The 26,056-nt window shown below is 41.8% G+C and overlaps 1 protein-coding gene across 1 annotated transcript; it reads right to left on the bottom strand.

The window, feature by feature from the left end:
* Nucleotides 1-1,678: 1,678 nt before the first annotated feature.
* trip12 (thyroid hormone receptor interactor 12) lies at nucleotides 1,679-25,678 on the bottom strand. The gene is made up of 42 exons (XM_070906537.1): nucleotides 25,626-25,678; nucleotides 22,387-22,533; nucleotides 21,840-21,965; nucleotides 20,869-21,656; nucleotides 17,624-17,729; nucleotides 16,603-16,739; nucleotides 16,297-16,380; nucleotides 16,016-16,111; nucleotides 15,782-15,933; nucleotides 15,554-15,589; nucleotides 15,356-15,451; nucleotides 15,165-15,257; nucleotides 14,899-15,060; nucleotides 13,667-13,735; nucleotides 13,361-13,526; nucleotides 12,564-12,681; nucleotides 11,962-12,118; nucleotides 11,553-11,706; nucleotides 10,859-11,087; nucleotides 10,578-10,696; nucleotides 9,873-10,080; nucleotides 9,492-9,592; nucleotides 9,084-9,258; nucleotides 8,838-8,979; nucleotides 8,506-8,697; nucleotides 8,217-8,368; nucleotides 7,954-8,111; nucleotides 7,622-7,695; nucleotides 7,273-7,472; nucleotides 6,670-6,797; nucleotides 6,158-6,309; nucleotides 5,665-5,807; nucleotides 5,264-5,420; nucleotides 4,932-5,030; nucleotides 4,720-4,834; nucleotides 4,318-4,472; nucleotides 3,881-4,045; nucleotides 3,445-3,609; nucleotides 3,229-3,342; nucleotides 2,865-2,959; nucleotides 2,446-2,549; nucleotides 1,679-2,252 (listed from the first exon to the last, which is right to left on the bottom strand). Exons 2-42 carry the CDS (start codon nucleotides 22,482-22,484, stop codon nucleotides 2,056-2,058), a joined length of 6,177 nt encoding a protein of 2,058 aa, XP_070762638.1. The 5' UTR covers nucleotides 22,485-22,533; nucleotides 25,626-25,678; the 3' UTR covers nucleotides 1,679-2,055.
* Nucleotides 25,679-26,056: the final 378 nt, after the last annotated feature.

Here is a 26,056-nt window from a genome sequence, read left to right as displayed (position 1 = left end):
GGTAATGAATAGGATCAGCATTTGTGAAGCTTTGTTTCAATCCCCCCACTGCAGCTCAGCAGGGAAACACAAAGAGGGAATTGGATACTTCAATTTATTTAGTTTAAGTAGTTGCATGTCTGAGTGGGCTGTTGCTTCAGTATGATCAATATAAAACCCTGGTGGCTGTTAATGGGATGTCGGCCTTACACTCTGGCCTCAACTTCTTCATTTCCATAATGAATCCTCCCATGGTGCAATGAATCTGTCACCTCACACCACTGCAGTCAGCTCATTGTACACAGGTACTGCAGCAGACTCACGGAGCCTGTTGCTAGTAGAGACTGATGATGTTTCCAGTTGTTTACAATAAAAAAGGTTTAGAATCATTCTTACCGTCTCAGAAAGAAAAGCCATTTAAAAGCCAACAAAGTTTTCAGTGAAGTTGATAAACACTATTCAGGTAAATGGGTTTATCACTGTGTACTAATCATTGTTTCAACACCCGCACACATTATATGTAATGTGAAATCCCAGGCTAAGCTTTTCCTTGTTTATAAGAGTTTGGGAACAGCTTAGAGGCCGAGCATTTCTTAAACCTGCTGAGATCTGAAGAGCAACGTTCCAGGTAGGTCAAATAAATCACCATGGCAACTCACCTAAACCTGTCCGCAGTGGAGTCCCATGGAGGACCAGAGAGTGTCAAGATTTGTCCTGAACTTTAAATTAGAGCCACACGGCAGAGCACCGGAAGGATGGAGAAATAAAACTAACAATGAACCAACATGAGTCAAACAGTTACTTTATTTATGTTCAGGTAAAAACATGAACCTGATGCAGTAAATTATTGCAGATCTTAGAAACCAGCACATGAACGATTGCGCCAGGAGAACATACAGTGGCGCCCTCCCCTGGCCACAGACTGCAGGTGCACACCACGGTTTGTTCCAAGCCAGCAGTGCAAAGAAAAAAAATAATAATTATCAACTACAGCAAGAAATAAAGACAATATAGAAAATTAAAAAAAAAAAAAAAAGGTAAAGCAGACATTCGCACCTCAAACAGGGTGTGAAACTGCATATAAACTTTATTCCATAAATGAACTTGAAATGCTATCTGGCCATGAAACGATAAAATGCGACCAGCCAAATTTTGTGCCCAGCTACATTATGTGTTGAGGGTTGCTCAGAGCTTGGTCTACCAAGATAACCCTACACATCCGGTAGGGCCCAACAGAAAGACACTAACTCTATCAAAATAAGAGCAAAACAAATTTACCTGATCAACACATTGGTTACAACTCTTCATTTGAGCTGAAGCTCTCTATAGTAAAAGGAGGCCATAACACAATCTCAACTTGGGAAGTAGGGAAAAAAAAAAAGAAGATAATATGCGCTCATCACTACCCGCATTCAAACCAACTGCAACTCTCGTTTCCACAACTTGAAGCAAAAAAGACACACGGGGGGGGAAAGCCGAACCAAAATGCAACACACAAACTGGGGCCAATATAATACAGAACAAAATGCGAACAGACAAACTCAGGGGAAGAGACATGAGAACAAAGAGCTATTCTATCAAATGTGTAGAATGAGCAAAGTCGGCAAATTTGTCTGTACAAATGATCTTTGGAGCTAAAGTAAACCTAGCTTGCTCAATGGACCCCCCCCCCCCCCCCCCCCCCCCCCGACACCCAGTGACGTTTGTCCACCACTCTGGAGAGGAGACATCCCTTTTTTAAATATCACATAGCAATGCAATTTAAAATGTCACCCAGATGTTTTCATCTTTTTTTAACATTACTCAACTACTGATATAAGTTTGACTCTCTCTCTTTTTTATATTTTAAGTTCTGTGAGTCATGGAACACCTTTCCATTTTTGTATTTTTTATATTTTTTTTGAGAGACAGGGGCAGCAAATATATATTTAAAGTCTTAATTTTTCTGCAAGCTGCTTTCTCTAACAAGAAGGCTGTACACGGAGCCTTGATGTATGTGATTACAAAAAAACTAAGAAGGAAGTCATGATTTCATCAGTCGCTGTAGAAGGCATTTGAATGTGAGATGTGGAGAGATCAGGAAAGGTGGAAAGACTGCTGGCCCTCGCGAGCCGCAATCAACAGTTTCTCTCGCATGGTCTCTATGCTGGAGTAGTCAGGCAGCTTCAGGTAGTTGACACAGGTCATGACTGAGGGGAGGAAATCGTCCGGGTTCTCTGTCGACTCGAATGTCTTCCTCACAATCGTCAGAGGGGGATTCAGGCTCCGGAAACCTGAGACACAAGAGCAGCACCAGGTGTCAGGCGCAGATATAGTACGGACATGCCTTCACATTTTACACATTCATATAAGCTCAAAAAGCATCTTATTTTGGCTAATGTAGGCTATTTTAAGTCAGGGATCTCCTTACACCGTTTAACAATGTCTGCATCTGATGAGTTTGTGTTTGTGTGTGAGGTGTCTCACCTCCGACGGGCAGTCTGGGGCTCCCTGTGACAAACTGCAGAAACAGTCTCTGCTGCTCGGCATCGAAGCTGCTCAACACCTCAAACAGGAAACGTACGGCACGGCTGCAAAAACACGGGAAGAAATATGCATCAAACGTGTCTTGAGACGAAAGTTAACTTGCATCTACAGCGAGTTATGTAGCGAGTAAGAAAAAGCAGCCTGGACCCATATTTTATAGTTTTCTACACTAAATAAAATGTTTTTGATGGTGGTAAACTGTTGACTGACAAAATAATCAGTGCTGGACATGACTGCCACATTGGATATCTCAGACACAAAATTCACATTAACACATTAGCTAAACGACAGCAGCTTTTGTGACTTTGTTGGTATTTTGTGGCAACTCTTTCCTGAGTGTTTGGGTTTGACCGTCTAACCTGTCATGTGTGTAGCCGTGGTCCGGTCGACAGCACTCCATCAGCGTCTTGACGTCCCACGTCTCTGATTTACTGCCACACAGCAACTGGTCAAGCTAAGGCAAGAGAGGAGGGACAAAGAACAATTCAATAACGAGAAAGAAGGGACACTAATAATACGTCTCCTATAAGTTAAACTAACAGACAATAAAACAAAGATTCAACACACTGTGGTTAAATACTACTGACTTGTGGAGCAACCAATATTTCTATTGAATTTAGAGCGATTGCTCAAGAGTTAATATAGTTGTAAATGTTTTTATTGACGGCATCATACTGTAAGTGTCCATGACTGAGAAGAACGAAAATCAGAACATTTACTTACCTCCTCTGGATAGAAATACTGCAGGTGATGCAAGGGGAAGACTGACTCAAACCCTTCCCTAAAGGACTCAAATTGTCTGGACACTCCTTCATTTAGAGTCCAGTACACCACCAACTGGAGGGAGAGAAAACAACAGAAAAGATTAACCTAAAAAAAGACAAAAAAAAAAGGTTGGAAAAAAAGAGCGTGAGCTGACAGAAAAACTGTATGACACACCCTGAGGTACTCCTCCAGGTTGTAGATTGTGACGGGGACGTCTTTGCCGCCCTTTTTCAGCTCAATGTTGGGGAATCCTGGAAGGGTGAAGTCCAAACCCAGGTCCTCCACTGAGCAGCCGTTCATATTCAGGCTCTCCAGTGCCTGCTGTAGGGTCTCCCTCGTCTGTTAGACACAAACACAAGTTAACAAACAGACAGACGCACAGACTGGGAAGCAGTCTTACTTTGAATGTGAACATGTTGAGAATGGGTATAAAGTTTGTTAGGAACTAAGCCCTATGCCATGACTAGATTGAGTGGTTTTTATTTTGTGTTATGTAGAGGACTGCAATGGAGACTGATGATTAACTTTCAGGGGTAGATGCTTTCATGAAAAACACAGGCCACCACCAGGAGAGCCCAAGACCACAGAAGTCCTCTGTGCTGTGCTTTACCTGAGATCGGTCCTGTTCCAGCCTCTTCTTCTGGCGGATAATATCCTCCAAATGCTGGATGGACTTGGCCACACCGGGATCAATGTTCACCAGGTCATGGGAGCTTATAGACACCTCATGCCGGAGCATCCACTTATAAAATGGCAGCCCCAGGGGCAGGTCCAGCTGGGGAAAGGGAGCAGGAGCAAAGTGGTTCAGAAAGGCAGTTGAAATAAAAAAAAAACACATTAGACAACACGTTCATAAAAAAAAAAAAGATGTGATGTTTTAAATGCTGCAGCATGTCAAGCAGACACATTGATTATGCCTGAACTCTCTTCCTACAGCATGTCTAAATAAGATTCATTTACCACTGGCAGAAGCATTCCGAAACGCCTATGCTCAGTTGAATATATGAGTCTATTAACAAAGATAGAGCAGAAAATAGAAGCTGTTACCAGTCTGAAGTCCATAATGGCTTTGGCCATTAGCTTTCCTATGAAACGGAACTTCATTTTGATTTTGGCTATGTGTGCTGGTTTGGTTGTCCTGCCGAAGGGAACAGCAAACAGTCCTCTGGTGCTGAACATGTACTTAGTTCCCTCTTGGCTTCCTGTTGGGGCAGAGACACAAGTAGGTCAGAGTAAGTCAGGTAAAGTTACTACATACACCATCACACAAGCATTTATATTCAGTACAATCGTATTTAAAAGTGACTCCCTAAAATGCATATTTGACTGCAAAGCAATTTTACTGTGGCAGGGTCTCGTGTTGTATGAGATACAGTGAAAAGTAAAAGTTAACATGACATGATTTTCATGCGTGTGTGTGTCTGAGGGTTAGAGAGACAAATGTGATACCTTTAGGATTGGCCAGCGTGACCTCTTCGCCCCTCCACAGGCCAAGATCGGCCCGCTGAAGCTCCTGAGACACCAGAGCGTAGAACTCCAGAGTGGGACCAAGACCTGTGCCGACCTGAAAGACCATACAAATTAGAGTCTCAACATCTGTTGTTCACTGCACCAAAGTGCGAGTCATGATTCAGTTTTAACATAGCAGATACTACAGGTACCTCATTCTCATACTGAATCTCCAACATTGCCCTTGAGCTGCCAAGGTCCTGCATCACAGACTCGGCCTGTTTTAGCAGCTCATCACGGTTTATCGTCCTCTGCAAACACAAGACAAGGGAGGAAAGAAAAGAGGTTAAAGTCAGGTCAGAAAAAAAAGACTAAACATAAATGTATAGGTACCAAAATTTAGAACATTTCAAAAAGAAAAAAAAAAACACAGAAAGACAACAAATACAAGGCAAAATATTTAAAAACCCCAAAATGATAAAAGTACAACTGATGATGACCATGTATAATTGGTGGATTCCATTAGATGAAACACTACAAGTACCTTCTTCCTGTCAAGACGTGGTGCAACTCTGCTGTCCTGAGAATCTGACTGGTTGATCTCAGGGTTTGTGTCCAGTAGGCGTTGCATGGCTCTGTCGCGATCAAAGGCAGTTACGTAGAATAGCATCTGCCGGGTGTCAAAGGGGAAGAAGAAGGGGCTGTAGAGAGAGAGAGAGATAGAGAGAGAGAGAGAGATAGAGAGATAGAGAGATAGAGAGATAGAGAGAGAGAGATAGAGAGAGAGAGAGAGAGAGAGAGAGAGAGAGAGAGAGAGAGAATAATGTATGAGAACAAAGTCCTGTCAGCCAAACATAACACCAATATCAATTTAGTAGTCAAGCTGTGCAGGTGAAAGCCCGGATTCTTAATTCCTCCTTTCGGTCAAAAGTATGAAACATTTACCAGGTCTTTCCCAGCTCGATGAGCCAAGTAGGTATGTTCCCCGTCATGATGACCAGCGGGTCTTGTAGCTGACGGTTAGCTTTGGCTGTCAGTTTACTGTTGATGAACTCACTGGTAGGGATGATTTCCTTACACACAGCATTCTGCAAAACAACCAAAAATATTCATGTGACTTGTGAATTTTATATCATGAAACTATGAACAGTACTGATTGAATGAAGGCCACAGACATTTAGAGAAAGCAATATTCTTCATTTCGTAATTGAAGCAAAATCATCTGCATGCATCTCTATGTGTATATATTTATACAACTACCCCTCTCTTTTCACAGGTTTAGGAGCTGATATAAGTGTTAAATCATGTTAATTACACATTGACCCAAAACTTGGAAGTCTAGCACAATGTTCACACCAAAACAAAAATGAGATAACAAGGCAACTTGGACAGAAACAAACTAGACTACAAGTTGCTGCCTTCCTCTTGTAATTCTTACTTCATACAAGTAGAACCAGTATCTACTGATGGAGTGCAGGACCCTCAGCAGCAGGTTGACCTCTAAAGAGGGGTCATCAAAGGTTATGGTCTCTGGTGGCTCCGAAGTGAGGTATGTCTCTAAGGGATTGATGACACTGGGGCACACACCATCTGGAAGTGATGGAATAAAAAGTAGTAATGAAGTTGAGACGCTGTGTGATTCGAACACTGATCACATCACATTAGAATATTGTCTTCGTGATCTGTCACTCAACTGCTTTTTCATTTGCAAACATCATAACTAGAAATTCCCAAGTTAAAAATAACTCTGTTGAGCGCATACACCGACAATGTGAAACTCTACTTTGATAGTTACAATAGTTTACATACACATAAGTAAAGAAAAGGAGCAGATGCAGCTTGTTTTGCCTCAATCTGTGCTGGACCAGCAGCTGTAATGGTTCAGAGACAACTGGCAATATTGAATCTAGTTCTAGAAACCCTTCAATATAAGATATGGAAGATTCTCACCATGCCACAGCTCATCCTGCTTCTTGGCATTGCGAGGTGAGGTTTTGGTGGGAGCAGTCTGGGCTCGGCCCCTCTTTCCACCCACAGCGTCTTTGCTGCCATCCTCGTCCTCTCTCACAGGCTTATACCTGTCAGGAAACAAGACGCAACGTTGTGTCTCTGTGTGCTTTGACGAGCATGTACATCATCTTTTACACCAGAGTCAGTGCCTAATTTCACTTTGAGTATCTGGGAATCTGAACATTTTAAAGCAGTACTAAGGTTAACTCGTGGTGAGTACATGTGAATATCACACCCTGTGAAGTACAACACTTCACAGTGCACTGTAGAGTATGTCTCAAAAACTTGGCAAATAAATGTGCATGGCTACACACCACTAGGATAAATGATAAGATAACATGTTTTCTTATTTGACTGGTCCTTCAAGGACTCTCTCATGAGATTCAAACAACCAAATCCCCAAAATGTTGCTCTTTTGTTTCAAAAAGGACAGTGAAGACTAAGAAAGTTGCAAGACGCAGAACAGAAGGAGGCACAAGATCTCTTCTGTAGGAAAAAAAAAAGTACACACAAAGAACTAGTCAAGATTTAAAGCATTTTTACCATATTGTGTGTGTTTTGGTCCAGATGCCAGCTCGCCCAAGCGGGTTTGCCTCATCGTCCGTCGACTCCCTTTCTTCTTCTGCCTGAAGACTGTACTGCCGTACAGCCTGGTAAACAGTCATGTTGTATGGTAGCAGGTGGTCACCAATGTAGAACTGTAGTCTATGACGCACACTGCCAGAATTCAGGAACTGCGCCGCCTGGGTAATCAATAAATTACAAATTGGTTTTACATACACAGTTTACTTTTAATACTGAAGTGATAGCAGGACTTGGCTCTCAATACACATCAACACAGCGTGTACAGATTAAAACAGGAGCCTTATTTGGCTCCAAGGGCATCACATACCAGTGATTCATCTATTTCATCATCTGAACCATCGTCATCACTGTCTTCATCCTCCTCTCTGATACGGCCGTACCCTGTACAGACAAGATTTCAAACAAACTGAAAAAACACTGAATGCCTCATTATAAGAACAGTAAAAAGGGAAAAACAGGTCCCTCGGGAGAAATCAAATGGCGACGTCCACAGGAAGAAACCTGACAGGTCAGCTTGAGCCTTCACAGCTCTAGTGTAGCTCTTCCCTGTTTAAAGGAACTGCTGGTGACCCCATCTGTATTAAAAGGAGGCACATGGTAGGCTACAACTTCTACAAAACTAATTTAACAGTCCCTCACCTCTGACAACAAGATATCGCTCTATGGCTTGCACCAGAGCCAGCGGGTCTATCTTGACAGGACCGCCTTTCCACTGTTTAACATTAGTGCAATCTGGGTGTCTCTGCAGCTGACACTTGAGCTGATGTGTGTTGAAGAACTTCAGTGCCTGAGAGCCCCTGTAAGATAAATCAAAAACACATTTTTAAAAATACACACCAGTAGAACTGAAGTGTTTAAATATAAAGTTATTTTGATCAAACGTAAATAATAAACCCACAAACCTGCTGCCATTGCCGTTGCCACTGGGGAAATCATGCACTTTGACAGGGAACTGCTCCATTTGGCTCAGGCAGCTGTTTATTTTGTGCACCAGTGCCAGGTAAGGCCCGTTCTCTGTCGGGTCCAGACGACCTACAGGCTCCATTCCTGGGACCTGCAAACCAAATGGGAGGAGGAAAAGAGACTAAAATTAAAGGCTGAATATTTAGACTGCCAAAGCCATAACATTCTTATATACTTCACAATATACTTACAATAAAATGTTCAATATAAAATGTTCTAGTATCATACCGGACATCCAGCGAACACATGGAGGAACCTCTTGAGCCGCACGTCACGGCTGAGCAAGTCCCTGTCGTTGTTGGAGGTCAGGTAGACCAGGAGCTGCTTCACCAGCCCACTGTGCTGGATCTCAAAGGACGACACATCAGATTCTGATACAATACTGGAGATCTCCACCAGGCACTCCATACCACCGTCCGCCTGGGAAACGGGAACATAACACATCATCAGGTCTCAGTGCTTTATACAGTCAATTTTAGCTAAATAAACACAATTATAGTGTCTGTATCTCTCTTGGTTTCTCTATTCGTCCACATTAACAGAGGGGGTGTATGTTTTACCTGCAGGTTGAGCTGCTCAGTGGCTGTGCAAAGTCTCTGGAGAACATTCAGTGCAGGGTTGCTGCCATCCACATTTTCAGAGTTGAAGTAGCGCTCCACAAACTTACTAGCCTGTTCTTTGATCCAGGCCTTTATTTTGTCTCTACAAAAGAAAAGAAATCCACACATTACCCCCCACAGCCACAGTGATTTGGATAATATGGTAGTGTAAAATAGGGAAACTTTCTTCACCAACTGTCATCGTACCTGTTATTTGAAATCGAGTCCTTGGGAGGTGCCCTTGCCAGGCCACTCACCCCCGCTGTGCGAGAAGGCTCCGAGTTGGCATTGTTGGTCTGGGCACCCAACTTGCCCCAGGTCTTGGGATTAAGACTGGCCAAGAAGGATGATTTGGGTGACTGAGTACTGGTAGGGCTCTTGGCTGTAAAGAACCCAAACAGGTAGGTTAGGAGGGTAATCTATAGGCTAAGAATATATCCAAGACCACTGCCAAAAGTTACCGAACAACAACAATGCTGCCAATCTTGTAGTTACAAAACGCATTGCAAGAAGACTATCTATGCTTTGAAGCCTCTCTCATTGTGTTTTGTACATGTCTCAAAATGTGTCTAGTGGGGATCTTTAAACATCACACACAGTGACACTTTAACTTACCCTGATTGTCTACTTTATCATCATCTCTTGGGGGAGAGTATTTGGGCCTTCTGGGCCCTCTTTTAGGTAGTCGTTTCCTCTTTAGGACATCACTTAACCGCCTTGGTGGGGGAGAAAGTTATTGACAGAGTGCTCTTGGGGGTAAAGAAAAATAAACACACCAATACATCTAATAAAATTAGATTTTCAGTTTCCAATACAATTTGTAGTGCTAGGCAACAAAATTAGCTCCAGCTGTTTTTAGGTGGTTCAACACAGGATGCAATTTGTGTTTGAGCTTAGTTTCCAGTCTGACACTGAATTTGGGCCTGACCTGGAACTGCATTTTTAAAACACTTCTGTAAACAGCCAAACCAAAGCCACACATAGCGCCACACTCACCCCTGTGGGCTGAGGTCCAGTGAGTCGTCCATGCTGTGCTGGAAGCTGGGTGAGCCCAGATCAGGAGTTGCATTATTAGCAGATGTGGTGGATGCAGTGCTGATGGTGGTAGTGCACAAACTGGCAGTGCCACTAGGGCAAGCCTTCGGGGGACTTGTGACCAGAAAGCTCTCAGACTCTGACAGGTTCTTCACCTGGTGCATCACACCTGGAAGAGAAAGGAGAACGGGAGGCATTACAGATTGTCCAAAGTCAAAAATAGCACAATACACAGCAACTTCTTTCCAGTTAGGCGAGAATCACTTGGATCTGGCTGAGGACTGTGGATCAAGGTAAAATGCCAGCAATGCAAGGAATAATGCACTGGATAGGAAATGCAATGGAAAACACAGGCAGTGACACATTTTACTGGCAAAATAAAAACAAACTGCAGGAAACCACTTGCACCATGGCTTTAGAGAGGGAAAAATATTGTTTTGTCTACTGTGGAATGGGATCTCTAGTTGAACAAAAAATGATGTCCTTTATTTTTGAGGTGAATCTCAACCACTGAAGCTTCTACGATTTGCATGTGTGGTGAAATTTACACAATACTGTTCATCTTCAAAGTATCTTATAAAATGCTTGACAAACTCTTTAAAATCACTGTAGGTCATCGGGAGCAGGCAAGGTGGTACATGTGTTGTCCATGGGTTTGTACACTACCTTCTCTTCTGAAATAGACACTGAAGACATCAGGCAGCTTCTGCATGAGGATCTCAGCCATCTGCAGAGAACCCACTACTATCTTCAGGTCCTGGCTGGACAGCATGGAGGCAATGTGACTGTAGAAATAAACATACAAAAAAATAGATGACAGTCAATTTACTTTCAACTCAAAGACTGCCATCAGTAATCCCCTGGTGTTTTTTTAAGAAGTTATCAACCTCCTTAAAGACAACCTTCCTATCCTTCATTAATGTCATTGTTAAAAGTAGCACTGTCACCTGGACACAGCATGGTTCCTCAGCACATCCTTCAGCAGCTCTGCATCAGCAAAGTAGATGATCCTGAGGATGGCTCTAAGGCACTTGTGTCTGACAGCAGGGCCAGCCGATGAGCTGTACACCTCATACAAGACCCCGAACAGAGTTTTGATAAAGCACTTTGCCAGCTCAGGGTCCTCCTTCATCAACTGGGCTCGTGCGTCTTCTCGACGAACCTCCTGGTGACTCCCTGGAGACGGACAGTGAACAGGTTAACTTTACTTCCTCAACACACACACACACACACACACACTCCTCAGTCTCTGTTAAAGCAGAGATTACAGCTGCTTTTATACAACAAAAAAACAATCAATTTATCCAAGTGTAAGAAATGTAAATTAGCAAGAAGTCCACTGACTTTACTCGGTAAATGTATGGCAATTTACCAGATTATAAAAAACAACAACAAAATTCTGTTGTTCACAATTAATAAATACTCTTTTATACTTTTTTGCCACGAAAATGGGTCACTGTTGAAATAGTAACTGCTGTGACTGATTGCAGCTGCCATCCTACTCAAAGGAGCCAGACATCAGGTCTTTGGTGGACCTTTCCTTTATGACTTGTGTTTCTGGCTCCTTTTTTGTTTTAAGATAAAATACAACACACCATCATCTTCACATAAACCTCTGTAATTTGCAAAGACCTGTATTACCTGTATTGGGGTTGGCAAGAGGATTTGGTTTCCTCTGGATACCGCGTGCTGTTCCTGTGTCTTCATTGATCTGCTGCATAGAGTTGAAGTCAATTGTGTACACACGGCCCAGGGTTGACAAGCTAATCTCATCCTCCCCGTTCTGGTGGGCTGTCTGCAGAGCAAGATAATCACCAAATAGACCTAACATCACTATCACATATGGATAAACCCCACATAACTGTGTTGAGAGATGCTGACACACTATAAATAGACTGCATGTTGTCAAGTAACGTAATGCAACATTTTAAAAGATTCAATCCATTATTCATCCTCATGCAGGACCTCTGTTACACTACAAGACAACTTCTTCTAATATTTCAACTTGAATTGAATGTGGATGACAAAGTCACCTCTGATGCATTTATACCTCAATGATGCGGCTGTCAATGCGGTTGTAAGGATGCCACAGCCCCCTGTCATCCCTCCACTGCCATATCGCTCCCTCTGTCGTCTGGGCACTGCCCTTCTTCAGCATTACATCCACTGCAAAGATGCCTTCTCTCGGCAGGCAGGGCATCAGCTCACTGTAAAGAGGAGAGAGGTTTCAGAAAACTACAAAATTCTGTGGAATCTAAATTCAATTCAACTGTCATCAAGTCAAATGGGTTTAATTTTTCTTTAAACAATTTTACACAATTATCATTGTCAATTGACTACTGTGGCAAAACAATTGTATCTGTAGTTCAAGGTCAGGGAGAAGTATGAGTAACATTTGTGACACTGTAGTAGGCCCCACGTCAGTGTGGCAGAGTATATTTGAGTTCCTGTAAATTGTGCAGAGGACAAGAACACTTTGCAGGCTCCGAGTCTTGTCATAAGTCAGGTATTATTAGATTTTTTTTAATTCAATAAACACATGTTTTTCTTAGAGGCAGAATTTTCAAAGGGTTAGCGTCCCCAAACTCCAAAAAGTGTGATCTTAACCCATACAATACTGAACAGAAGGCAGGTAAATAGATGTTATGTTACCATATGAGGGAGGTCAGTTCATAGAGCTCTTGGGGGCTCCGGGGTACCAGTTCAATCTGCTCCTGGCAGCTGCCATTTGAAGCACCACACAAGAGGAAACGCAGAGTTTCTGCTATGTCTGTTTAGAAAAGGCAACACGAAAGACATTAGACTGAATGCTCATGTTGAAAATATTTTGAGGCAAGCTATTGCATGTACGCACCTGCACACACAAATACACACAGTTGATAGCTAGCTACAATCTGTTAGCGGTACTATTAAATAACACAGGCAAAACTCAAAGTAACTCCTACTCAAATCAAACCACATCACTGACATTTCTGATGTCAGAATGTGAGGCAACTATTTAGCAAACTTGGTACAGCCTCATTTTCCATTAAGGAGAATGGGACACAACCAAAAAGGATCCATAGCTATTGATATGCTGATTGACACGGAGATAAGACCAATCGGTTCGTGTGCAAGCCTCACTTAAAGAGCGAGAGAACACTTGCAGACTGTTTTTAATACCTTGCTTTGATTTGTATTCTTAACAGGACATTTTGTCCTGACTCAAATTTTGGAAGGGAATGAAAACTGTATCCTTTGCTATTGTACATTTCAATATTTTTCGGGGGTAAAAAAGTTATCAGGCTGCATCTACCAGTAACTATTCCATTTAGTACGTACAACAAGCCTTGTGTAGTGAGTACATGCAGTATAAATGTATATAAATTTGCATAACAGTAATAGTAGACAGAGGAGGCACCCATTGGTGTGTGTGTGTGTGTGTGTGTGTGTGTGTGTGTGTTACTCACTCTGTTTCATAAGCTGGACTGCCAGGCAGGGGCAGTTGGAGCACATAAGGGAAAACATGCGCACAACCATGATAAACATTCCCGAGCTGAGCACAGGAGGGGTCACTACCAGCAGCTGCTGAATGTTGGTCAACAGGTCGCGTGACGCCACCTCCTGCAGCAGGTTCTGTTGATTTAAACAAAGACACATACATGCACATTAGCAGGGGAGCTGGATGGTGAATGGAGGACATAACATAGACGCCAAACAGCACAGAAACATGGTAAACATGGTGTTAAGTCTTAAACTAAATTTGCGGTACAAACCTCTTCATGTTGGAAGTTGTCCACCAGTCTGGCGAAACAGAGACAAGTGCTTTCGACGGATTTTTTATCCTGAAATAAAATTAAATGAATATAGCCATTAGTGAATCTTAATGAAAGAAATTGCTGAAAGAAATACTATTTGAAGCACCAATGTAGAGAGGTTATGATACAGGGGAGGATAAAACACTGAAATATTCAAGGGAACTCAGAGTACACGTCTATTTGACTGCTGGCAAAACTAAATTTTTGTGCCTACAAAAATCAGGCTGTGTGACTTACAATCTGCTTCTACATCAATAACCTGCTGCAACCACTACTGCTATGCAAATGTGGCATTAGATAGTGCTCAGATAAACTGAGCCCAAGTAATAATAAGGCAGATGCTTTGTAATGGGAGAAAAAGCAGCATCCACTGGCTACAACTATTGATATGGTTCCAGCCAAAGTCAACTATCTACAATCAAAACCTGACTCCTTTTCTAATGATTGACCAACAGTGTTTATATGTCACTTTAATTCTGTTGTAAGACTCCTGCAGAAATATGAAAGTGACTTGACAGAGGATCTCCGGTTAACATTAATCCTGGTTAGCAGCTGCATTTATTACCCATCATCCTTTTATACTCGTACAGCTGATGACACAAACGGAAGATGACGATGAGATGATCTGTACTGTGGAATCAGCTATACTCAAGCACAAAATGTGCATCATTTCACTGTCTGAATTTCTAGAATACAATCTGAATTCACCAAGTACAGATGGTCAGCATTTTTCACAGTAATCTGCATTTAAATTTACAACACTTTGATCGTAAAAAGAAGCCAGACAAGGCACCCTCACCAAGCCACGTTCCTTTTCGTCCTTGACCTAAATGCATTTAAGCTGTTGACTGTTTGAATAATGGAAATAAACTTGAATGTGTCCTTTTAACATAAACATTTAGCACGCTAGTATGACTGCTACAGATTTTTTTTTTTTTTCCATCAAGACACATCCAACATAGGCCTTGCTCATCATTGACAAAGTGGGAATAATTGAGAAACCTACCAAAGCTTTAAGAAAATGTACTTGTTTTCTTATTTTTACCCATGTGTTTATAATAAATTTAATTTCTGGAATGTGAAACTTGTTCCAATGGGAACACCACTAAGTACCACTTGAGCCAAACCCCTGCTGTGATGGTGTTACATTTTATAGTTCATCGCTGTCTGACATGGGAAAAAAAACATACCTGGTGTGTGAGTCTCTGAGTCAACAGCGGCAGAGAATCAGCAACAAAGTGGAACTCATCTGGAGTAATGCTCTGGCAGCAGTTGGCTGCAATGGCCAAAGCATTCCTCTGAGCATTGATGCTAAAGAACTCTAGGTAGAGGAGGCAGTCAGCGAGCCCACCCTGTGAGGGATGAAATTATAACATTATTGTGCTGTATTAATTGTGGCAAACGGACACAGGATGATTTAAGGGTTTGACAAAAAGAGCAAAAGTGCAACACTTACAGCCTGCAAAATGGCTTTGCTGTGTCGCCTTGACAACATCTCCAAGGCAGTCAGGGCCTGCTCTGCTACGTCAATGAACTGGATCACCTGAAGCTGCAGACAAGAAGGTGGAACGAGGCATTAGCACATCACAAGGCCACCATTGAGAATTAACAAGCGATTAGGGACAAATGGAGAGCGTAGTGTCTAACCTTCTCCAGGAAGACAGGAATAGCATCGACCACCACAGCAGAGGATCGAGGGAGTGCCTCCATCATGTATGTGAGTGCACGAGAGGCATGATTCATCTGTGAGCATAGATCAAAAAGGCATGCAAGAAAGCAGAAGCATTACAAAAACGAATCAATCAAGAGACTACATTTAAAGCAATCAAAGTTCATCATACTCACAATATCAAAGTTATGCTCCATTTGTAACAGTGTAATCTGTGAAAGAAAGTTGAGAGTATGAATATGGAGTCAGGTTAGTGGGAACTCAAATGTCACACAGACAACATTTTACAAAATAATAGCCTAATAACAAATTACAAAATAATAATGTGTAGGTGGGGCATAGCTGCAAAACATACAGGTATAAGTATAAAGGAGAAGTTAATGAGCAAACGAAATAAGACTAACCAAAGCGGGCACCACACTCTTCACAGGGAATCCACCAAGGGTTTCCTCATTGCCCATCACCAGCAGCTGGCACATCTCAATAGCAGCTTGGAGCTGCTGAGACTCGTCGCCTGTGGCCTGCAGGCCCTGTAGTAGCTGCTGAGCCTTAGAACCTGGAAATACGGGGGCAGAATTTTTAAACAGTTATTTAGAGCTTGACAAACACTCATGTAAGGGTAAGAAGGTTGTACTCACTGGCTCCACTGCCAATGGTCCTGTGAAACAGCTGCGACATGCGGGGTCCAAGGGGCCCAAAAAGATGTGGGGGGAGACCCCTGGCCTCCAGGAGGGCTATAGGGACAGAAACAGCAAGGTTTAGAGTGCAGCTATTCAAAGGTTAAAACTGAGAGACCTGTCTATGAAGTCTTTATACATGAAGCTATGGCATTTATTTTTTCGCCTCATAATATAGTGACTCTACAAATGGTGACTAACTGGAAGATTAACTGGAAAATCTGAGAGGGGGATTAATATACCTTGAAGCCTTCCCATTTCAGAGTCATCAGACTCACTTTCTCCAGAGGTGGTCATGCCCACTGCTCCGGCCACTGAGCTAGAAGCTGAACACAGAAACAGTATTAAATCAAATCAAACAGTAAAGAAAAAAAGTCAGTCTTTCAAGTTGATGGCCTAATTTCTTTTAACATTACGCCATTACGAAGGAGGCTTAATTCCCATATAAATCTAGCGGAAAATTCTTGATCATCCCCACATTTAATGGCATATAACAAGGACAGATGTTCTATTGTCAAACAAAAATTGAAAAGGGGCATGATGGGTACCTGAAGCTCCTTGTGATGCCTCATCAGTGCGAGCGGCTGACGAGTTGGCCCCGTCCTGGTTGTTGTCGGAGTCGGCCATTTTCTCCTGTCGGCGAGCGTCGGCTGCCCCGCGCTTGCCCAGGCCTGAGCCCCGCCGACTGTGATATGAGTAAAAACAGATTGACAATATGACTGACAGACTGAGTAATCGAAGTCAAATCAATACACCAGTGGTTCCACTGGATAGTTTCTTTCATGCTGGATATTAATGACTATGTTATTGTAAATTTGGTCATACAAAAGTATGAGAATCAAAACTAATATGCAAGACTCCGGTGGAACCTTGCTGCTGTTTTAAAAAAAGCCCAGTCTCTGTGGCCTGACGTTTTCAAAGTTTGTAACCATCAACATCCAGCTTTCTACTCATTATGATAGATTCTCTACAGTAGTAGTAGATTCTACTATCCAGACAATGATCATGACACCTGAGTCAACCGAAAGCGTTGAGTATGACGGGGGAAGTAAATGTGAGTGATGGTCTGAACATTACCGATTCATTTTGTTTTGTAAAACGCTTCATTAACTTAGAATACTGTCCTTAATTGTCATGTCCATTGGGCTGATTTTACTATTCCATTTATCCATCCAGCTTTCAAAGCTAGTTATCATCCTGTGATGGCTGTTGGGTTGATATTGCTTGTGTGGAGTGGGGTTTTACATAGAAAACAACAGGCGAGTCGCTGGCATCCTTTCTATAGGATATAGAATTTCACTGTGTCTTCAGCATAAGAAAAGACTACTGTCGCTCAGCAAACAAAGCTTAACATTTCCCTGCAGAGTTTTTGACCTCCAGTAGCGCTATAGAGAGTATTTCCGTAATTGGGTCCCTGTTTTGCTTCTCGTTCACATGGACAAGGATACACATGCGTCAAAACATCAGGTTATAATTTGTGGAGCTTCTGAATATAGAATTATACCAAGAGGTGTTTCTAATTTTGTCTACCCTCATTGGTGTCTACCCTCATACAGTCTGATTATTCACCTGGTGCTGGCACAGGAGCCCGTGGTCTTCTGGCGTGTGCTCCGCCGAAAGCTGGGGAGCTCTGCTGGAGGAGACTCGCTGCGCTTCTTAGTGGATTTCCTCAAACCTAAGGTGAAAAAAAGTGACATTTAACCCACCAGTGGAGTAGGCACCAACACTGGTATCAAAGTATTTTGACTGTAACACATTCTCAATACAGGGTAAATCAAAACAAGTGAGATATTTATCATCGTATCATAGGCATACACTAGAGGTTTAAGCGAATATTTGGGTTGAATTATTAAACATAACAGCATACTTAGCTAAAGTACCTTTTGGCTGTGTTACCACAACAGAAAACATCCCTCCATATTATTGCTCATCTATATCCAAAATCTTGGTATATATCGCTGTTAGAGCAAAGATCGATGCTGAGAGTTACTTAGTGTTACTTTTCAATACAGTAAGGGCTCTAGTGTTGCCTGTTTAGAGTCCTGTACCACTGACCAGATGGATATTAATAGTAACCCAACCATGGCCCTATGACAGGACAACCTTCATGCTGGATCTGTGACTCATAATTCAGTAGTACAAAAATAAACATTTAAAAAGCTTATGCCAAATGAATTAAAGATATATGAGGACTATTATTTCCATTTTGTACTTCATGAGGTTTGAATTATACCAAGTCAAATATTAATCCCACATATATCAGCATGAGTTTCCCAGAGATTCCAAATAAAGCTCACAATATCCTGAGCCACTCAATGTTATCACAAATATTTTCCTAATATTTAGGCTGCAGTGTTCTTACTAATTCAACATGATCAAAATGGCATTGTGCAGTGGAAAGCCATACAACCAATCACTGGAAGACAAGTTTACTGAATTATATATGCTTACTCACCATTACAGCTGAAGTAGAAAAATCTATGTGTGTTAAAATATATTAGAGGCTGACAGATAAAGATATTGAGAGAGAGATGAAGTACTTTCCTCTTGACAGCAGCAGCGTACGAGTCCTTCCCTGCCCTCAAACATAGCCCTGGTCAGCTGGTGGGCCAACAAGCTAAGCCAACTTAGGAGGGGTCTCTCCATTTGGGCCTATGGCCCATGGCACAGAGCCCACCTCAGTTCCTATCCTTTCACCTACCTAGAACAGCCTGACCTCACACTAACCTGAACAGCTTACACTCACTCCACCATACACACCAGATTTCTACTGTAATATCTCTGTGTATCTGGCCTATTGTCATGTACACCCCCCCCCCCAAAACCTCAAATACTATCAAACCTCAATACTTTTTGGGTACTGACTAATGGTGGCTGTAGCATTGCATATTGCTAATTGTCAGGTACCAAAAGTTAGTTTTGTTTCCTCTGGTCTGATATTGCCTTATTTAAATCTATGTTTAGTTGATGGTCTACTGTACTTTATTAAGGCTTATTTAGAGTTATTGTATGGTAGTTTGTTTTATAAAATAAATTTAATGTTTGACTATTGTCAAATACTGTTTTTTTTAATTCCATGAAAGGTATGTCTCAACTGAGCCAAGTACGGCATCTGACAAAGTACCTTTGGTATTGTTACTGGAGCCCAACCGATATATCGGCAAGGCCGATATTACTCACTGATTTTAGCTTATGACATATATTGGTGTATGTCTGCAGATATGTAACAAGAAAGTGCAGTCCATAAGTGCCAAAGATATGTTATTATGGTAATTTAGAGACACTGTTTCCATTACATAGTTTGTCCACCAGAGGGCAATGACAAAAATGTGAGGTCTATCAAAAATATTATGTTATCCATTTATGATTAAATAGTAAAAAAAAAACTGGCTGTAACTGGTACCAAGCGACAGCTTTTTTCAAACAATACCATCCCAAATTCACATTAAAAATTTAATGCAATGCTAATCGACAACCTAGCTACTTGCATAATCTCAACACACCAGAATACATCTTGAGAAGATCATAATGCTACCTGAACACCTCATGACAGCATCAAAAGAAACAAACTGTTCGGATATCATATTAGAGAGTTCTTCATTCACAGTATTCATGAGTGCAGCCCTTGGATTTATGGTCAAGTCACAAGACTATATAAATACCACCATAAAGACTATTTTACTAAAAAGCTTTTCTGAAATCGACTCGAGTGTTCACCATACCTGCGAAATCACACATTTTCTACACACTGACAATTGAGCGACCAACAGTATTTATGTATTAAGCTATTCTCCAGTTTCAGGCTACTGGTACTTGAGTCTGAAATCTGAGCCAGTTCACCAGCTCAGTGAAGCACACACTCACCACATGTGAACTAGATATGGTAGTCAAGACACACATGCTTTATTGTATGCAGTGTGTCAGAGTATTACACACAGTATTTATACATGATATATGTACATCATGAGTTACACAGATGTCTGGATAAAGGCTTTGGTTGTGTCCGAAATCACTCCCTATTTACTATACAGTGCAGAGTATGTAAATGTATCGACTATATAGTGCCCTCAAAAATTCCACAATGGAACACAAAGAGTTGTGTCCATGGCATATATACTATGTTTTGCTAACACTACCACTATGCAATGCATCGCATTTTATTTAAAGCGAAAATGACCACTGTGCGACTCTACACTTGTCACTGATGATACAAAATTAAGTGGCTGATATCTCAATTTCCTGCTCACTATTGAGTAAACTATTCAGTGTCTATTATATGGCGAGTATTGAATGAGTGAATGTGGGAGTGATTTCCAACACAGCCTTTGTGGGATTTTCTCCGTGTATAAACAGACCATCTATACTAATTTTTATCAGAAGTCGAGCGTTTATATGTGCGCTTTAATGCGCCTCAACTGGGCAGCGGTTTAGAGTGAGGTTTTGTAACTGATGCTGTGACGCTGCTTGGCTCACAGTTCCTGTGACATTTAATGCCAGAGGTGTCAACTCCATCCAAGCACACAAGAATAATGTACTGACTACAATCCAATCATAACCCCTGTTTAAACCCCTAAATCTTTCATACAATTACAAATCCATTAAAGCAACCCCTTGCTCATACTCCCCCATACTCAACCTTTCCTATGACTACAAGAAGGATCTATGAACTCCAATATTTCTGAAATGGTACTAAAAATAGTACTGAAATGTTCTCTTAAAGCTGTAAAAGAGAGATGTTTCGGCTCAGACAGTGGATTAGAATGAGTGTTTCCATTATGAATAGAGAGGACACAAACACAGGTAATGTGACTCACTTGCTAGTTTAGCTTGTAATCCTGATGGCCCAGGTTTGGAGGTCTCAGTTTTGGAGGATCCAGGCAAGGACAGTTTAGGTTTTGGCAGGTTGACTTTGGGGTTGAAGCGTGCTGCCCACTCAAATTTTGAAGAGCTGGCGGTTTTGGCCTGCTCCTTATCACGAGTACTGCGACGTGGGGAGGGGCTTGAGGCTGAGCGAGAGCGTCGTGCCTTGGTCTGATCTTTTCCCTGTTTAACTCGGGCACCCTGCGTGGTGGCGCTGTTGGTGCCTGTGGTGGAGGAAGAGGAAGAGGTGGAGGCAGAGGAGGAGGAGTCCGTCACGTTGCTACACCCAGCTTTGGCTGAGGCGGCCGATTTAGACGCCAGCTTGGTGGGTTTTGCAGTTCTGCCCTCTGTACGATTGGGGAGGGACCCAGCGGTGCTACTTAGACCGGGGAGAGAGTCTGCTTTCTTCCGTTTCTGAATTGGTGAGGCCCCAGCGGCCCCGCTCTTCTTGCTCTGACCTCGACCTGACGATGCAGGTGGTTCTGAAGCAAGTGATCTCTTCTTGGACTTGGCTGGGCCTTTCTTGGTCTCTGAGGTATTGTCTCTGGGGGGTGGGAGCGATTTGGGCTTCTTGGCAGGGGTCGGTCCGAAGGTACTAATTTGGTCAGGAGCTTCACTTCTCTTCAGTCCTCGGGTGCCTTCACTCTTTGACTGGTGGCCTGGTCGCTCTTGTTCAGATGTCCCTGCAGCCTCTGGCTCGTCTTGCAACACAAATGAAGCCACGGACAGAGTAAGACCGCTTCTGCCAGGGAGCAAGAGGGACAACAAAACGTCTCAGAAAAATCCTCAAACCGTGAAGAGTAATGATTTACAATGCCACATTCACTGTACTCATTCAGATTTAGAACAAAACCCAAAAGGTGTACAATACAATACCAACAAACACACGCACACACAATAAGCACCAAATAGAGAGGAGGGGTACCTTCTTGAGCTGTGCCCTCTGGACTGGCCAGTGGCTGAGCTGGCTGTGGCTTTGGAAGCCTTAGAATTAGGTCTTCTACTTTCAGGTGGGGAATTTGCTTTATGTTTTACCTGCTCTGACTGCAACCTGTAAGGTTGGAAATTAAAGAGCAAGTGACAGTGTGGGTTTCTGTAATTAAGCCACATAAAAGAGAGACTTGATCAATCCCCAAATCATTTTGGCTACATATGCATATCCTCTGGAGTAGCAAGAAAACAGCTAAAACAGAGTTAATCACCATTTGACTATGATAAAAGAACACAAGATAAGCTTCCCCTTTGATCAAAGATGCTAATGTAACCATTCTGCATTAAGTTAAAATTCCAAGTAACTACAGACAAATACCACTCATGAATTAAATACAAATACCCCTCTACTAAACACCCCTCATTTGTCGCTCCCTTCAAGAAAACCCCAACTAATTTTCCTCAGAAACCATGATTACTGCCTCTTACTTTGGATTAAGATTTTAACTAGAACTGAACAGTAAGTGTACAGGCAGACTCACCTTCCCGCGACTGTGTGGTCTTGTGGCTGGGCCGCAGCAGTGTTCCTCTGTGAACGGCGCAGTGACCCCCCTGGATTGGAATTAGGCCGGTTGGACATTGGCACCTCTCTCCTGAAGGGACATACCCTTTCTAGACACTACCATTCACTGCAACAAAAGAAAGAAACCACATAAGAATATTGACTAAATGCAATGGTGAGCCTCATTTTGCTTTCCTACAACCACTGGGTTGTCTGTGGTTTAAAATAAGTTGCTGTGCTGTAGGTGACAGCTAATAGAGCTTTAGCACCATCAAGTTCACCTCTCTAGCCCATTTGAGATGATGAGGGGCATGACTCTCATAAATTTTTCTTAGTTCGTACATCTCAGGACACAACTCAGTTGATACAATCAAAAGCTGTGGAATAAGTCTTCAAATGATTCTATAAACCATATATACACACACAATAGGTTTCTAGAATCAAAAATATTTAATTAAGTCAGTAATAAGCTTAAACTACAAACAGCTTAGTTTGTTTCCAGCACCCTCTTGCTTTCTCCAGTCTGCAAGCCATCACCCAAGAATAGTCACAACAAAATTGATACTTATGTGAACCACTTACAGTAAACCACTAAATGACCTTAATCATTAACTATGTCTGTATCAAATTATAATAATTGTTGTAAGAGACAGCACTTCATACAACAATTTTGTCACCCTGTCTCATGAGTACAGATTGGCCTATACTGTAAAGCTATCACCGAGTTTCCTTGACTTTTTGTTATACATTGTACTTTTAACCCTTTGACAGGAAGGACCACTGGCATTCATCAAATAACAATAATCATCATAATCAGAATATCACTTTACAATATAAATACAACAACCCAAGACTCACATTTGTCACAGACAAATCAAAATAACCCTACCATTGGGCAGACTACAAGTCAAACAAACCACATAAAAAGAGAATCACTTTCAAAGAGTCAAATTTGTTTTAAATATATCAACTAATGTTTATGTTCTTTAAAACGACCATTACATGCCTTTACATATAGAAATCTGACTTTGTTGTTGGGATAGGTTGTAGTAATAATTTTTGTCATGATGTGAAAAGAAATGGCTTTTACATATGAAGAAGTGTAATTTATCTGAAATTTTCATTAGGCAATGACATGAGGGTACTGAAAACAGGAGTGATTGATATCTTTTGAACACAGCACTATGATTTTATCAACAGATACACAAAGACTACTGAATCACAACCTAAATACTTTTTACCATCTAGAAATGACAGATAACTAATTTACCCATTTAGTTAGAGTTTAAGTAATGATATCATTGATCATAAAAATACGCCACACTTGGCAAGCTCACAGGGCCATTTTAGGCCTGCACTGACAGTGCATCCTCGTCTTTGTTTATTCGTCTATTCTGACAACTGGTGTACCATACTCGCGTATAATGTGATTAGTTGAGCACATCAAATGATCGGCAGCCTGAAACACTCGCCAGTACAAAGTTTATATTACCACACCACTAAACAAGCACGACAGTGTCCAATTTTTATACCTATGATTTACAGAGGCCTATATTTCTGACGTAGTTCTCTACCACCACCGACTAGCATGTTTAGCCACTCATATCCTAGCAAGTCCCATACATTTTGACAGTAGCTTAGTCGCATACGTATCCACACAAAAAACTCATACATCCCAAAAGCGAAGCCTGTAACCGCTGTATATTGAATATGATGACGGGAAAACGCTAAAAGACTAGTAATGACATACCAGAGACTCGTTGGTTAAAGTTACGTTGGCTAACGTAGCAGTGGTTACATGGAAATGCGTAGTTGGCGTACCGGTGTGTCAACCTATTTATCTTCCTACCTAAACGCACTGCCAAATTCGACCAGCTACCTTGTTTGCACCTTGTAGTATGAAACGGCGAAATGTTTACGGAATGGTCAAGACGAGTGCCTTAAGTGGCAAATAACGATTACGTTCACCTGAGATTAGCTACACATCGAAAATGGCAGCATCGGCTGGACCGTCTTCCGAAAGCGGTTTAATGTAATATAGCTAGCAGGCTACCAGTAAAACAACGTAACGTTAAGCGAACTTGGTATTCTGACTGCCATGACACACTGGTCTGTGTCTGGCTGACGATCAAGTTTAAAGAAAAAAAAAACATGTCTCGTACGCGAGTTAGCTCGCCTTCTATACTGTTTAACGGGATGATCAAATCAAAATAACAGAACTGTCAAGACGACAGGTAACCAGGCAGATCCAGTAGCACTCCCTTACTGTCAATGCGAATCTTAAGTACACAAGTATAGCTAACTAACGTTAGCTAGCTATGAGGATCACTAAATGTTTTCTAAGCAGACTTAAGGCCAATGCCTGCCTCTCACTACAGCACTGGCTAGCGTTTTAGCTAATGTTAACCAGGCAGAAAAACATATTGACTTCTAACAAGCAACGTGTCAACAAAGTACATACTTCCTATTTAGAGTTTGGTCAAAAGGGGCAAAATAACGCCAAGCACCTTATTTGGTTAACATCTTTGCTAGAATGACAAGTATCGATGCTAATTATTAGCAAGCTAATGCTAGCTTAGCCAAATAAGATAGCAAATGTTTCTTCAATGACCGTTCACTCGCAAACAGTAAGCTGACAAAAATAAACACTTGACCATTAGCTAGACACGCCATTGTTACTGGATGGTATTCGTTAAGCTAGTTGTCCGGTTGATAATAAACCACTGACCTTATCAATACCGAATTAGCTACTGCAGAGCAGTCACGTAGCTGACGTTAAGCGTTGTCAAACCAAACAAGAGCGTTATAGCTATTACCAGCTAACCTTGGCATGCAAGCTAATTAATATTAGCAAGCCTTGTTGTCGCTGGCTAACGCTTTGCCAGCTCGACAGGATGGTAATGGGATTTATTAGACAAACAACAGCCTCGTTACAACTCACGAATTCAGTCTTTTGGGAACAATTTTGTCAAGTTTTGTGGAAATTTACAAGTTGTCTAGCTAGCAGCTAGCACGTTAACGCTAGCTAGCAAAAAGAAATGGCCTCTGATACCTTTTAGACACAAAAAAACAGGAAAGCAGGAACGGGATTCGAGATATTTTCGCAACACTGAATCATAATTCCTCCGATGTATTTCGATATTGAATTGTCTCGAAGGTCCAAGAGACTGTTGGCTGAGATGTCACTCAAAATTTCTACCTTTTGTATAATGTTGTTACCTATTTGTTCCAGTGTTGTAGTTGTAACAGACAGTGCACCAGCTCCTCTTTTCTCTCTCTTCCCCTGCTAGTTTCACATCAGCTGAGGGGCCTACAACTGCAATATACATCCGCGTGATTCATCCGCTCAGGGACTAGTTACCTCTGATTTTAGCTTTCGGTATCTGCTTGTTTTTTTGCAAATGATGCCACTGAGAGTACAGTCTGTAATCCTCTGTAAATATATAGCTGTAACTATAAAGTATTCAGACAAAAATATGGAGCTATATTTGTCGGGTTTCAAAGATAATCACTGCAACACTGAAGTCATTGGTAACATTAGCTTGTCACAAATATGAAGTATCAATCCGCTGGGTCGTGACCCCCCCCCCCCCCCCCTTTAATAAACATACATAAAACAATCATCTCTATAAATTAATTTGATATCCTGA

The sequence above is a fragment of the Enoplosus armatus genome, chromosome 5 (genome assembly GCF_043641665.1).
Source record: "Enoplosus armatus isolate fEnoArm2 chromosome 5, fEnoArm2.hap1, whole genome shotgun sequence".
NCBI lineage: Eukaryota > Metazoa > Chordata > Actinopteri > Centrarchiformes > Enoplosidae > Enoplosus > Enoplosus armatus.
The sequence above is the reverse complement of the archived record's forward strand: the minus strand, read 5'-3'. Positions and strand labels throughout refer to the sequence as shown.